Source organism: Cucurbita pepo, chromosome 18, assembly GCF_057944985.1.
Source record: "Cucurbita pepo subsp. pepo isolate OVF chromosome 18, ASM5794498v1, whole genome shotgun sequence".
Taxonomy (NCBI): Eukaryota; Viridiplantae; Streptophyta; class Magnoliopsida; order Cucurbitales; family Cucurbitaceae; genus Cucurbita; species Cucurbita pepo.
Genome location: NC_141815.1, coordinates 6,336,684 through 6,352,574, shown reverse-complemented (window position 1 = coordinate 6,352,574; position 15,891 = coordinate 6,336,684). Strand labels below are relative to the sequence as shown.

At 39.7% G+C, this 15,891-nt stretch overlaps 1 protein-coding gene across 1 annotated transcript; it reads left to right on the top strand.

Moving 5' to 3' along the window:
* The first annotated feature begins 330 nt into the window (after window positions 1–330).
* LOC111779898 (protein neprosin) lies at window positions 331–4,140 on the top strand. Its single transcript, XM_023660089.2, has 7 exons — window positions 331–813; window positions 1,123–1,209; window positions 1,279–1,527; window positions 1,607–1,771; window positions 1,867–1,920; window positions 1,992–2,138; window positions 3,438–4,140. Exons 1-7 carry the CDS (start codon window positions 637–639, stop codon window positions 3,813–3,815), a joined length of 1,257 nt encoding a protein of 418 aa, XP_023515857.2. The 5' UTR covers window positions 331–636; the 3' UTR covers window positions 3,816–4,140.
* Window positions 4,141–15,891: the final 11,751 nt, after the last annotated feature.

Here is a 15,891-nt window from a genome sequence, read left to right as displayed (position 1 = left end):
TGACATATTGGTAGAATCTTCGATTGCTGAAAAGGAATATGCTCGGTTGGTAGAATCCTCAGTGCCATCTGGGGGGGGACAGGAGTTTAATTGATCTTTTGAGCTGACCCGGTTGATGATGTGAGTAACTTGAATAGAGTTGAGAACCCTAGTAGTAGGAGAGGCTCGTTGACATATTCATTTTTGTTAAGAAGAAAGAAAAAGGGTTTAATGGGCGACAGAAAAAGAAGTATGAATCTTTAGGATTATGTAATGTAAATAAATACACATCAGAAATTGGAGAATGCAAAAGCAAAAGCATTACAAAATTTGAAGGAACATGCGAAAAAGAAATTGATTTGTACAGAAAAGTCCGAATCGGACGGAAAATGACAACAAAGTGTGGCAGTTTTCTTGAGAGAGAGGAATTGAAGGCTTTTTAGAGAGCACTGAGCGTGTGGGTTCTTTTTCGAGAGAAGTTCTTCTTCGTTTTTAACCTCTCTCTCTCTCTCTGCCCCATCCGCCATTGTTGTTCTTCACCCGACCTTATTCTTCTTCTTCTTCTTCTTCTTCTTCTTCTTCTTCTGGGTTTATCTCCATTTTCTGTGCGGTGGACGAAATCGCTGTGGATCTGTGATTTTGAGAGGGTTTTTGAAGATGGGTTCTGCTCGATTTAGCAGACGCAGGACCATGGAAGCTCTCGTCGCCATTTTTTGCGTTTTGGGGATGATTTCTCTGTGCTGTTCGGCGAGGATCGAATCGGCCTCCCGCCAGAAGCTTGAAGTGCAAAAGCATCTCCGGCGCTTGAACAAGCCTGCTGTTAAAACCATCGAGGTTCGTTCTTATTCTGCCTCTCTCTGTTTTCAATTCAAATGGGGTTTTTCTCTGTTTGGTTCCTGAGAAAATGCGAGAAAATGCGAGAAAATGTAGGGAAATGCTTTGATTCCTTTGTTATCTCAGGAGCCAAGTATATATTCTACTTTCTTTCCCCTTTACCAAGCACTGTATAGCATATAGCATGTTCTTCCATGGTTAAAACTTCACTAGAAACTTATCAGAATACAAAACAGAGGAGTTTCTTGGTGTTTATTTTCATTAAGATCTTTGAAATTGTTCTCATTCTTGTTCTAATGGTTGAATCAGAGCCCAGATGGTGACCTAATAGACTGTGTTCACATGTCTAATCAGCCAGCATTTGACCATCCTTTCCTTAAAGACCACAAAATCCAGGTGGGTTCTTGTTAAAACACCTTCATTACCATAGTTTTCCCTTCAAAAACTCACTACTCTGTTCTTCAGACAAGGCCAAGTTATCATCCAGAAGGGCTATTTGAAGAGACCAAAGTAGCTGAGAAACCAAACCCAATTACCCAACAATGGCATGCTAATGGGAGGTGTCCTGATGGCACTATCCCCATTAGAAGAACCAAACATGAGGATGTTTTAAGAGCAAGTTCAGTGAAAAGATATGGAAAAAAGAAGCATAGATCAACGCCAATACCCCCCAGGTCTGCTGAGCCTGATCTCATCAACCAAAGTGGTCATCAGGTAATCATCATATAGCTATCTATCTCTCATGTTCTTGTTTTTTCAACGCTGATTTTGTTCTTTTTGGGCTTGTTTTTAGCATGCAATAGCTTATGTTGAAGGAGATAAGTATTATGGAGCTAAAGCAACCATGAATGTGTGGGAGCCTAGCATCCAACAGCCTAATGAGTTTAGCTTATCACAGCTTTGGATATTGGGAGGCTCTTTTGGTGAAGATCTTAATAGCATTGAAGCTGGTTGGCAGGTATCATTATGGACATTATCTTCATGTTACTGACCAAAAAATGATTGAAATTATAAATGAGAGAGTTTCATATCTGTTGTTCTTCCATTGTACAGGTTAGTCCTGATCTCTATGGCGACAACAACACTAGACTCTTCACGTACTGGACGGTGAGCCACGAGCCACGAGCCATGTATGTTCGAACATTGTTTCGTTTGCTTACCTTTTTCTTCTTTTCCAGAGCGATGCTTATCAAGCTACAGGCTGTTACAACCTTCTCTGCTCAGGCTTTATTCAAATCAATAGCGATATAGCGATGGGAGCGAGCATCTCTCCCGTCTCGGCGTACCGAAATTCACAATATGATATCAGTATACTTGTCTGGAAGGTATAAGCCAAAAGCAGTTCTTTTTCTTTTTTTCAATAGCATGAAAATGATAGTACCAAGGAAAGATGGCATGTGGGGGAATCAGCTGATGGTTGTTGTCCCTATCCCAATTGATTGCCTGCTCTAGACAGTTCAAATCCTTTGGCCATGTCAATAAATGTGATACAGATGTGTTGGGTGGGGGTGGGAGATGAAACAAAGAGCCATTATGGTTCTGATGCTGCTAGGAATTTCTTGGCCTTAACCCCCATGACAGTAGCTGGGCCTTGGTCCACAAAAAAGATTATAAACTGATAACACTGTACCTTTTGAAACCAACTCATTAGAAGCCGATCTTGTCCTCTTTGGGCTTTCCCTGCGTATGCTAGAGAGGTTTCTACACCCTTATAAAGAATGTTTCGTTCTCCTCCCCAACTGATGTGGGATCTCGCAATTCACCCCTCCTTTGTGGCCCAGCGTCCTTGCTGGCACTTATTCCCTTCTCCAATCGATGTGGGACCCCCAAATCCACCCTCTTTCGGGGCCCAACGTCTTTGTTGGCACACCGACTCATGTCCACCTCCCTTCGAGGCCTAGCTTTCTTGCTGGCACACTGACTCGTGTCCACTCCCGTTTGGGACCCAGTGTCTTTGCTGGCACACCGACTCGTGTCCACTCTCCTTTGGGGCACAGTGTCTTTGTTGGCACACCGACTCGTGTCCACTCCTCTTCGAGGCCCAGCATCCTTGCTGGCACACTGATTCGTGTCCACCCCTTTTGAGTCTCAACCTCTTCACTGGCACACCGCTTGGTGTCTGGCTCTGATATCATTTGTAGCGGCCCAAGCCCACCGTTAGCAGATATTGTCCTCTTTGGACTTTCCCTTTCGGGCTTCCACACCCTTCAGGACTCAGCGTCCTCTCTGGCACTCATTCCCTTCTCCAATCGATGTGGGACCCTCCAATTCACCTCCTTCATTGCCCAACGTCCTTGTTGGCACACCGACTCATGTGCACCCCCCTTTGAGGCTCAGCCTCTTTGCTGGTGTCTGACTCTGATATCATTTGTAGTAGCCCAAGCCCACCGTTAGCAGATATTGTCCTCTTTGAACTTTCCCTTTCGGGCTTCACACCCTTATAAAGAATGCTTCGTTCTCCTCCCCAACCAATGTGAGATCTCATACCCGAGTCTCTCAGACCCTTTTCAATATCGGGCTTGTTCATATCTAAAGTGATAATCACTATCAACTACTCGTTTTCTTCGTTCGAGATTGCTTTTTACATTACATTTACATAAACGGATAGCGATTGATTTGTGTAGGATCCAAATGAAGGGCATTGGTGGATGCAATTTGGCAATGGTTATGTGATGGGGTATTGGCCTTCATTCCTATTCTCATATCTAGCAGACAGTGCCTCCATGATAGAGTGGGGAGGTGAAGTAGTAAACTCAGAGCCAAATGGGCAGCACACTTCAACACAAATGGGGAGTGGGCATTTCCCAGATGAAGGGTTTGGTAAAGCAAGCTATTTTAGAAACATTCAAGTTGTTGATGGATCAAACAATCTGAAGCCCCCAAAAGGCATTGGCACGTTCACAGAGCAGCCTGATTGCTATGATGTTCAAACAGGCAGCAATGGGGATTGGGGCCATTTCTTTTACTATGGAGGACCTGGTAGGAACCCTAATTGCCAATGAAGCTGAAATGACCATTTTGCCCTCCTCCAACAAGGTTTTCTCTCACTGTAAACTACCTCTTTTAGGCTAGGTGTAGGGGCTATATATGACATTTTGTCACTTTTTTTTTTTTTTTTTTTTTTTTAGAGGAAAGAAATTCTCTCCATGTAAGTGGTGGGGGTAAGGGAAGTGGCCCAGGTTTCTTAAAAGCCTGAAAGAAACATGGCCTTTTGTTTAGGACTTGATGATGATGATAATGGTGAAGTGTATTTTATTAGTTTGTTCACTATACTCCTCTCTCTTGGAGTTGCTTTATTAATGATGAAGAATGGATGGGTTTTTGATTTGTTCTTAGTGTGATTTGTTTTTATTGTATAGTTCATTTGATTTGTTAATAAGGGTTATAAACCCTAACCCCTTATCCATGGACATTCTAGAATTCACCGGCATCGGTGCAAGGGCACTTTACCTTTACATGAGAAATAAGGTAACATTACCTTTACATGAGAAATAAGAGTAACACGTGGTTATAGTATTTTAAGAAATACTTGGTAAGTATAATGCAATCACACAAAATGATGGGATATTTTCTTGCATGACCTTGGAGTTTTTTTAGTTTTGGGAAGGGTTGGATGTGTGATATTTCCCCACACACGATCCACTTATGTATACATGCCCCCTAGGCCTGACTTGGTCGGGCACAACTGTAACGCTTCAGATCCCCACACACGGCCCACTTATGTATACATGCCCCCTGGGCCTGACTTGGTCGGACACAACTGTAATGCTCCAAATCCATAAATATTGTTCTCTTTGGGCTTTCCCTCAAGGCTTTAAAAAGCGTTTGTTAGGGGAATGTTTCCATACCGTTATAAAGGGTGTTTTGTTCTCCTCCCCAACCAATGTGAGACATCATAGTCTACCCCTCTTTGAGACCCAACGTGTTATAAAGGGTGTTTTGTTCTCCTCCCCAACCAATGTGAGACATCATAGTCTACCCCTCTTTGAGACCCAACGTTCTCGGCACTCGTTCCTTTCTCCAATCGATGTGTAACCGCTACCAAATGTTCTCGGCACTCGTTCCTTTCTCCAATCGATGTGTAACCGCTACCAAATCCACCCCCTTTGGGGCCCAGCGTCCTTACTGGCACACCGCCTCGTGTCTACCCAACTTCGGGGAACAGCGAGAAGGAACTCGTTCCTTTCTCCAATTGATGTGGGACCGTCACCAAATCCACCCCCCTTTGGGGCCTAGCGTCCTTACTGGCACCCGCCTTGTGTCTACTCCCCTTCGAGGAACAGCGAGAAGGCTGACACATTGTCCGGTGTCTAGCTCTGATACCATTTATAACACCCCAGATCCACCGCTAGCAAATATTGTCCTCTTTGGACTTTCCCTTTCGGGCTTCCCCTCAAGGCTTTAAAACGCGTCGGCTAGAGGATGGTTTCCACACCCTTATAAAGGGTGTTTTGTTTTCCTCCCCAACCAATGTGGGACATCACAACAACTGACTAATGCGTCACCAGATGTTACAGAAAAAGAAAGGCTCGCATGATATCGTGACGAACATAAATATCAAAATTATGCATCCGTACTAACACAACACAACACAACGAGCCAGGCACATGAATACATACATGCATGAGGTTCCTATGATTTACATTCATAGCATAACATTAACATCATTCTCTTTTTCATTTCATCCATGACATAGTACATATAAGCATGTATCCATGGTAAACATAGAGTTGCGGCTAGAAGTAGGACACATGCCAGGCACGTGCGGGTAGTTACTTGGGTCGAGGTGTAGGCTTCGGGTCGATGAACGGATCAAGCTTCATGCGTTCAGTCTGGGCTTAGGTCGCAAGCGGTTGGGTTGTTGGGCCATGCACTTATGGGCTGCAGATGCTTAACTGACGTGGGCCACCCGAAATAGAAATTTGACCCGTTGCTTCGTCTTCTTCGCCCAACAAACCCTGAATTGCAGCAACCTTAATTCCTTTCTTCTCCGATTAGTTTCGCGACGACATGAGCAAGATTACGTCACCCTCTGCTCGTACAACCACGCTGAAAAGCTACCCTCCACACTTACATCACTATATTAAGACCAATCGAGAAGAGAATACAACACACTACTACTTTGTATTTCTTGGGATGAAAACCTAGGTAGGGTGGAGGCGTTGAGACGATAGACAATCTATTCCTAAAATTTCTCAAACTTTTTCCTAAAATATTTAGTATCTTTATTCTTAAAATATCTAAATCATTTTTCTAAGTAAATATACAATGGACTCGTACAATTATTGGACTCGACCCTATTAGGCTAGTGATGATATTTTAACACTCCCCCTCAACACTAGGCCTCATTCGCTGTACCATGTTGAGCTGACAAAGAAAGCTCTCATGTTAACCATTTTGTAAACAAGTCTGTCACTTGGTTGTCTGTCGTTACACCAAAAAATTGTTCTTGAACCGAGCTTAAACACATATCCAGTGATTGATCTTCAGGTATCATGGTCTCCTGCATAGTCGGCATCACTATATCCAGCCAGCTTGTAGTTTTCGCTTCTTTTGTACAAACGATCATAATTGATTATACCTTTGATATATCTCAAGATCCGTCGAGCCGCATCCAAATGAGGCTTCTTCGAACTTTGCATATACTAACCAATGACTTCAACTTCATTTTCGAATTCATTTGGTTGGTTCATGTAGATCTCCTGGTTCAACTCTCCATGCAAGAAAACAGTGTTCATATCAATCTGCCAAAATTTCCAATCTTTATTTACCACAAGTGCTGGAGGAACGTGTATGACAGTGATCTTCGCCACTAGACTAAAGGTTTCATCATATTCTAGTCCATATTGTCGAGAGAACCCTGAAGCTATAGTCTGAGCTTTGTATCTCACGATTGATCCATCCAGGGTACACTTTATTTTGTATATCCACTTGCAAAAGATGGATTTGACATCCGGGTCTTTGTACTAATTCTCAGGTTTGATTATGCTCCAAGGGTATAATTTCTTCCTTCGTTGCTTGCTGTCAAGCCATATTGTGTGATGCTTCTTCATACGTCTTTGGCTCTTTAACTTCATCTTCTATAACAGCTATTTTGACATACTTTGGATTTGGCTTCTAGATTCTTTCTAACTGTCTAAGTTGTTGAGGTGCCATTTCCTTTTCACCAGGTTTACTTGGTTGAGTCACTTCTTGCTCACCAAGATCAGTGTCACTTGAATCTTCAGGCACATCAACACTAAGCAAATGTGTACAGTTTTCTCCCCCGTCTTCTGTAGAAGAATTTCTTCAGTTTGCTCCCCCGTCTTCTATGGAAGAATTTCTTCAATTTTGTCCAAGCTTGGTAATACTTCATTCTCTGAAGGCCACCCCACTTCCATTGCACCATTCTGATCGTCAATCATGTGGTTTGAGCATCCTGAATCAATGATCTAGTCATCCTCGTAATCCGTATGTTCTCCCATCGTTGCCATGAGCGCTAGTTGTCTTCTTTTATGAGACATATTGCCTCTGTATCCCATTCATCCTCCATCTCCTTCTTGGATGTTGCCACATTGCTCTCAACAGAATTTTTCTTGGACCAACAATCCCTCGACATGTGGCCATGTGGCTCTTTTTCTCGCAATTGTAGCAAATACCATCAAATCTCTTCCCTTGAGATCTCTTGTTATTGTTCTTCTGAACTCTCTCAGGTTGTGCAGTTCTTTGATGGTTTCTTCCTTTGTTACCATTTTGTATCAATGTTTGGTAGACAACTTATTATTGCTCCGGATTTTCTGCTAGGCAAATCACAGATTGATTGTCAAAATGAAGTGGTATTGGATAGTCAATTTTCTGGTGCCAATCTTCCATCAAGAGTTTCAGCAATGTACTTTCCTGAGCTGCTCCAGTCGCTGCTTTGTACTCTGTTTCTCTAATAGACAATGATACTGTTGGTTGTCTTTTCCTACTCGAACTGAGCTTGAACACATACCTGATACTTGACCTTCGAGTATCGTGATATTGTTTGAGATATCTCAAGGTCTGTCGAGCTGCATCCAAAGGAAGCTTCTTCAGACTTCGCATGTACTGAGCTTGACATACCTGATACTTGACCTTCGAGTATCGTGATATCGTTTGAGATATCTCAAGGTTTGTCGAGCCGCGTCCAACTTCGCATGTACTAACTAATGACTCCAACTTTATTCTCAAATCCATTTGGTTGGTTCATGTAGAACTCCCAATCCAACTCTCCATGCAAGAAAGCGTTATTCATATCCATCTGCCATAATTTCCAATCTTTATTTACCGCAAGTACTGGAGGAACTTGTACGATAATGATCTTTGCCACGGGACTAAACGTTTCATCATAGTCTAGTCCATATTGTTGAGAGAACCCTGGATCTACAGTCTGAGTTTTGTATCTTACGATTGATCCATCTGGGGTACACTTTATTTTGTAAATCCACTTGCAAAAGATAGATTTAACATCTCTTGATCTTGGCACTAGTTCCCAAGTTTGATTTTGCTTCAAGGCTACAATTTCTTCCTCCATCGCTTTCTGCCAATCTGAGTTTTGTGATACATCCTCATATATCTCTGGCTTATTAACTTCGTCTTCTACAATATTTGCGTTGGCATACTCTAGACTTGACTTTTGGATTATTTCTAACTGTCTTAGTTATTGAGGTGCCCTTTGTTTTTCACTAGGTTCGCTTGGTTGAGTCACTTCTTGCTCACCAACACTAGTGTCACTTGAATCTTTAGGCACATCAACACTTAAGCAAATGTGAACAGTTTGCTCCCCCGTCTTCTGTGGAAGAATCTTTTCAATTTGCTCTCCCGTCAAAAGAATTTCTTCAATTTGCTCAAGGCCTGGTAATACTTTCTTCTCTGAGGGCTACCCCTCTTCCATTGCACCACTTTGATCGTCAATCATGTGGATTGAGTATCCTGAATCAATGATCCAATCATTCTCATAATCGATATGGTCTCCCATCATCGCCATGAGTGCTAGCTCATCTTCTTCTATGACATACAGTACCTCTGCATCCCATTCCTCCTCCATCTCCATGTTGGACGATGCCACATTGCTTTCGACAGATTTTTTCTTGGACCAACAATCTCTGGACATGTGACCATTTTTCCCACAATTGTAGCAAATGCCCCAAATGTAACGACCCTAAATTTTCACATACTCAGAGTCGCTACTAACGTCTCATGCTCATCTATAATGCGGAAATATAACTCTTACATGAACATAATTGATAACGTAAACTTCAAAAACACGTTTAAAACACTCTGGAAAACACAGCCATGGTCTTACGTGTTTAAATATGAAATACTGAAATTTAGAGAAAACAAAAACAAATACAAAATAATTTAAAACAATGAAATGCAAAACAACCTATTCTAACTTAAGACTAGAAATTTAAATATGAGTCTACCCTATGCACGTGCCACGGTCTCTGCTCGCGATGCCGCCGTCCTCCGTACAAGTGCGCCTTGCCTTTACCTGAAAAATGAAGTGGCACACGGCCTGAGTATTTCAAAGAATACTCAGTAAGTGGCCCCACTATAGGGGCCATGCAAATGCAAACACATGCAATCATGATTTAGGGACCTATCTCTAATCATCTTAGGGGTGGCCTCCAGTCTCGGACAAATTGGATGTGTAGTACTTCCCTACACACGACTCACACGTGCGAGTGTGAATCCCCAGGGCGCTCGCACACCCCCTGGACCCTCTGGTCAAGCTAATCTGTAGCGACGTCCGGAGGTCAGCGGAACCCCATAGTGTCATGCGCCTCATGAACACCCTCATCTGTGTGCATTCGCACCTGTGCGCATTCGCGCTCATCATACGGTGCGCGTCCGCACTCATCATCTCTAAGGGAAGTAGCCCTGTGCTTATGAACATACAATATGCATGAGGTCCCTCTAAATCCATCATAATGTCTTTTCTGACACAACCCTCTAGTCTCATCTCTTTGTTACTCTAGGTAACACATACTCGTGGATATTTATATTAATATCATTTTCACGCTCTTAGGGTTGTGTCCTATGTCGATCTAACGACATGATGCAATATGGCACTCATCATCATATAGCATGCTCAATATGGAAAACATCATCATATTAAGGTAAACGTCAGCATACTCATCATATTGCCACAAAGTGCATCAAACATATCAAGTACGACATTCATCAAAATATATATATACTGAGCACATCATCAAGTATCGTAATTCACACATCATCATAACTCATACATCATCATAACTCATATACCGCATCGTACGACATAGTTCATACATCATCGTAACTCATACAATTTTTAGCCTATCCTATAGTAAGACCACTTACCTGGTTGGCCTTAGCCGAAGATTCCCTAATTTAATTATCGTAAGCTCCCGTTCCTCGAGAGCTACTCCAAAGGTTGCTAGAGTTCGCTTCATATCGAACCGTTCGTCACCTTTTGTTAGTATTTCACATTTTAATTAATAATCCAACTAACAATATTTCACATTTTAATTAATAATCCAACTAACAATGTGAAATACAGCTCTAAACCGGTCTCAGTAAAAATCAAATTCTACGTTTTCATTGTTTCTAAATTTTGGTTGGGTAGTAAAACTTAAATTGAAAATATGTCAATATTATTTCATGCTGCTTCAATCATTCAATCCAACTATGGTTTGTTATAATATTATATTAATAATTTCTCACATCTTCCATTTTCTTTCTCTATGTTGTACCACTTTATTTCTATTCTCTCCATCTTCTTTTTCTTTCATATAAATGACTATGCAATTATAAAACAATATTCAATCAATTCTATTTTCTTCATCAAAGCATGACTATCAATTAATAGAATCCATTTTCAATCTTTCTTTTTTCCTCTTTCCTGAAAACTATTATCATTAACTGAACACATCTTGAATCTATTATGTTTTCTTCCCTTTCCCTTTTCAATCTATTATGTTTTCTCCGGTTTCCTCCTAAAGCTACTATCATTAACAATTTTCAAACTACTATCATTAACAAATCTAAATAATTGAAAAAGAGATCTAGATAACTTTTCAATTTTGATTTTCAATCAGATATCCAAAAATCTAAATAATTGAAAAAGAGATCTAAGATAACTTTTTTATCTCTGTCAAAAGATAAAAGAAAATGAGATTTAACTTACCGATACTTTCTATCTCTTTCCATTCCTATTAAATCTTGAAGGGTGTCTCCAATTCTTCTCTCTCATATGTGATCTTTCTTTTGTTTTTTTCCTCAGATTTTTCTTATTCCAAAATCTGCCAGTTTTTTTTTCTCTCTCTTTAGTTTTTTTTGCAGATCATCTTGCAGTGGACCGGTTGGGGAGATATTTGGGGAAGGTGGAGAGAGAGAGTCCATAATTTACTTTTGTTTTTTTTTTTTTAATTATTATTTACTTATTATTATTATTATTTTTTTTTTTTTTTTTCGGGTCGTTACACCAAATCTTTTCCCTTGAGAACTTTGGTTGTCGTTCTTTTGAGTTCTCCCAGGTTGTGCAGTTCCTTGGTGGGTTCTTCCTTTGTCACCATTGTATCCACGTTTGGTAGACGGCCTATTATTGCTCTGACTTTGACTTGTGTAGAGTGCTTCTTCTTCATCCTTCAATGTGATGCCTCCCATTTGTTTAGCCATGGCTCCTTGGCTGGCTAACAAATTTCGAACTCTAGAAGTGAAGGTTGAGTGGGCCATCATTGTACAACAATAATAAAGCTTCTATATTCTGGTCGTAATTTGTGGATTATAATCCTCTTCATTCGAGATTCTACAATGGCGGACTTCGGGTCTAGTTCAATAATCTCCCGACAGATCGACTTGACCTTGTGGAAGTACTGAGCAATCGTCATGTCACGTTGTGAAATTGACAACAACTCATTCTCCAGAAGTTGTAGCCTCGTATCGTTCTTCTTTGAGAACAACATCACAAACGTGTCCCATGCTTCTTTCGGTGTCTTGTCATCCCAAATATTCTCTAACATCCTTCTCTGATTGTGGTCTTCAAGGCAAACATTGTTTTGCTTGCTTTGATTCTCCATTTGCACAAGGCGCCATTAGAATCCTCCTCTGGCGGCGTGGTTTTGCACCCGTCAACGATCTCCCAAAAATAATGTTCTTGTAAATAGAACATCATGCATGTTGCCCACGTGTTGTAGTTGTTGTTGAGTTTCTTGATTCCTCTAACGATTTGGAAATCACCCATCATGTAGGCTATACCTCAGTAATACCAAACAAGCGCTTTCGACACAAGACTTGCAGAGACACAGACTACTCACGATACAAAAGAAACTCACTCACTACTAATATCAAGAAATCGTTTCTGATGTGGAAGATCAGACAGAGCTGCAACCACAAAGCATACTAAGAATTCCAAGAGATCAGATAACTTACACTAACCTCGCTTTGATACTAGATTGTTGAACATAATCCTATGTGGGAAACACTCGCACACTTTATGAAGAACAATCGAGAAGAGATTTACAAAACACTCGGAAGAAACTAATACACTTTATGAAGAACAATCGAGAAGAGATTTACAAAACACTCGGAAGAAACTACTACTTTGTATTGCTTGGAATTTCTTGGGATGATGAACTAAGTAGAGTGGAAGGGTATTTATAGAGGGTAATCAATTTATTCCTAGAATTTCTTAATGTTTTTTCTAACATACCTAGATCATTTTCCTAAATATATTCTTAAAATCCCTACATCATTTTCCTAAATTTATTTCTAAAATCTTAAATCATAAATATAACTCCTCATACTATGGTTGAGCTTAACCCTATTGGGCTAGTGATGACATTTTAACAGTTTTATCATCCTAAATATGTTCGAACATCTCTTCTCCAATTGTGGTCTTCAAGACAAACATTGTTTTGCCTGCTTTGATTCTCCATTTGCGCAAGGTGCCATTAGAATCCTCCTCTGGCGGTGTAGTTCACTCCCGCCAATGATCTCCCAGAGATCATGTCCTTGTAAATAGGACATCATGCATGTTGCTCACGTATTGTAGTAGTTGTTGTTGAGTTTCTTGATTCCTACAACGATTTAAAAATCACCCATCGTGTTGGCAAATGTGAAAGATCAGACAGAGCTGCAACCACAGAGCATACTTAGAATTTCAAGAGATCAAACAACCTACACTAACCTCGTTCTGATACCAGATTGTTGAACACAACTTTTTGTGGGAAACACTCGCACTCTTTATTAAGACCAATCGAGAAGAAAATACACTTTGTAGAATACTATTGCTTTGTATTTCTTGGGATGAAAACCTACAATCTATTGTAAAATTTCTCAACATTTTCCTAAAATATTTAGATATCTTTATTCCTAAAATACCTAAATCATTTTCCTAATATATCTAGGTATCTTTATTCCTAAAATACATAAATCATTTTACTAAGTAAATATATAATGGACTCGACCCTATTGGGATAGTGATGATATTTTAACATACCCTACCAAAACTTCATATCGTAGTACACTGACGATGCAATACCCCAGATATGTGCTCGTCGTTAACCCTCTAAAATTCTTTTGAAACAACGTGTGAGATGAGAGAATGAAAATAGAAAATGAGATGGTGATGGGAGCGTGAAGGTGAGAGGTTTAAAATGATGACATGGGTGGTTGATTTTTGCGGATTCAGCGGCTCGCCCGAAATCTTGCGATTTTTTACGAGATTCGATTATTTTATTTTATTTTTTATAAAATAACTATCGCTACAATACGTAGATAAGGATGAATCGTTTCTTGTTTGAAGATTGAAGCGGGATGGTTCAATAATTTGATTCTCTACTCATCAAGAAGAGAAGTTCGTCGAGTATAACTCAACTAATTGAGGTATAATTTAGGGGGTGCACACTAGTTGGGTTGGAGAATGCTTTTGGATCAACTCAAAATTTCGAGTTGATTGGGTTGATTATTGACCCGAGCAACCTGAATAAAGTTCACAACCTAATCTTCTATTTTCGAGTTAGATTGTTAAGTTGTTCTTTTATATATATATATATATATATCCATATTACATATTACATTAATAATTAAAAGTAGGGTTAAGTTGGGTTTTAACCCTATTTTCATGTCGATCAACTCGACAAACCGACATGAGTTTGTGAAAAAAAATTTCAAAAATTCAATCAAACCTAAACCAAACTTTCTTTATGGGTTGGGGAATTTGAATTGGTTGAGTTCTCGAGTCATTTAAACACTTCTACATACAAAAATTAATAGACAACGTGCACACATTTCTTGGAGAGACCTCTTTTCTAGCACACTTTTCTCGAGATAACTCTCTAATAACTAGAAAAATTAAAGATGCTAATCTTGTTCGTTTTTCATTGAAGTATCGTAAGCGGTTTTTATGTTCGTGTTTTAGTAGGGGTGTACATGGTCTAGGTTGGGTTGGGTTGAGGATTTTTTTTGGACCAACCCAAAAGCTCGGGTTGGTTCGTGTTTTAATAGGGGTGTACATGGTCAGGGTTGGGTTGCATATGTCGTATCTTGTGATTGATATGTTTGCTTATTATGTTATGATGCATTGTTACTATGAGATATATCATATTATGGAACATCATGTTAACACGTTATGTCATTGATGAATGTGTTATGTTATGAAAGTATGGTACCGTATTATACATTACCTTATGTAATGATACGAAAGGATTATGCTATGTACGAAATGAACGAAGATACGTATTGAATCATAGACACATGCCATGATTTTAAACAATGGGGGATCTCGTGCATATTGTATGTTCACATGCATCAAAATATTTTCTCGTTATGATTAGTACGTACACGTACATTACGACAATACGATATACTATGCATGTTCCTTTCCCTCCGCAGTATACCAGCAACGTGGGTGTACTCTAGTCGGAAGCTAGGTCCAGGGAGTACGTATACGAGCTTACCTGGGGGTCCACGTGTGCATACGTAGAGCGTGTGTAGAAAGTACTACACGTCCAATTCTACCCATATAGGAAGCTGAGACCAAGGCCATGAAATGTTGTTTCATGATAGGTCCCAAACACGACTGTATATGATTGCATTTCTTGACCACTGTACAGGGTCATTTATTAAGCAAGTCACGCGCTACTTTTACTTTTCATGTAAAGGCGAGACACCTCTACACGGATGACGACGTCGCGGTGATGGCCATAGAACTTAAGCTCGGGTAGTAACATTTATATTATTTCATATTTGTAACCCTTCGAATAGATTAATGCATTGTTTTTATTTTCTCTATTTTATCTAAGATTCACGTGATTTATTTTACGTTGTAATTGTTTCAATAATTTTCTTACGAACATGTAAGTCCGTGACACTATATTGAAATGTTTCAAAAGATTTATTAATTTATATAGTTAAAAATTCAACATTATCTTTATTAATTTATATAGTTAGACGATGGGCCGTGTGTAATTCATGGGTCCATGATTATTGGGCCCAAAGCCTATTGGGCTTCGTTTTCAGCCCATTCCTTTTATTTCTTTTAGTAGATATTGTCCGTTTTGGCCCGTTACGTATCGCCGTCAGTCTCACAGTTTTAAAAAGTGTAGGGAGAGAAGGAATGTTTCGTTTTCCTCTCCAACCGATGTGAGATCTCACAAAAAATGTATTAGGTCGACCATCTTAAACATAACTCATTAGTTAGAACGTTTATTTATTTTAATTCAAAAGTTGAAAATTTTCCATTTTTATGATCCATTGGACAAAACTACATGCCCGGGCTAGTATTTGTTACTTCTTCGATAATGCTATAAACTCAAAACCCTAATCATCATTTTTTTTTTAATTTGTTTAGTTAAATATTATATAAGAGCAAGAAAATTTAAACATATAACCTGCTAATCGATGATACACGCCCTAACCGGTTGAGTTGTACTAAAGTTAATTATGTCAATATACATATACAGATAACCTCTCTTGAAACAAGAAGTTATCGAGAGTGTATTATGGTCAATGTAAAAGTCAATTATACTAATGTTATTGTGCATCGTCGTATCAGTAGTAGCTAAATGTTCTAACCACGACCATGATAATAAT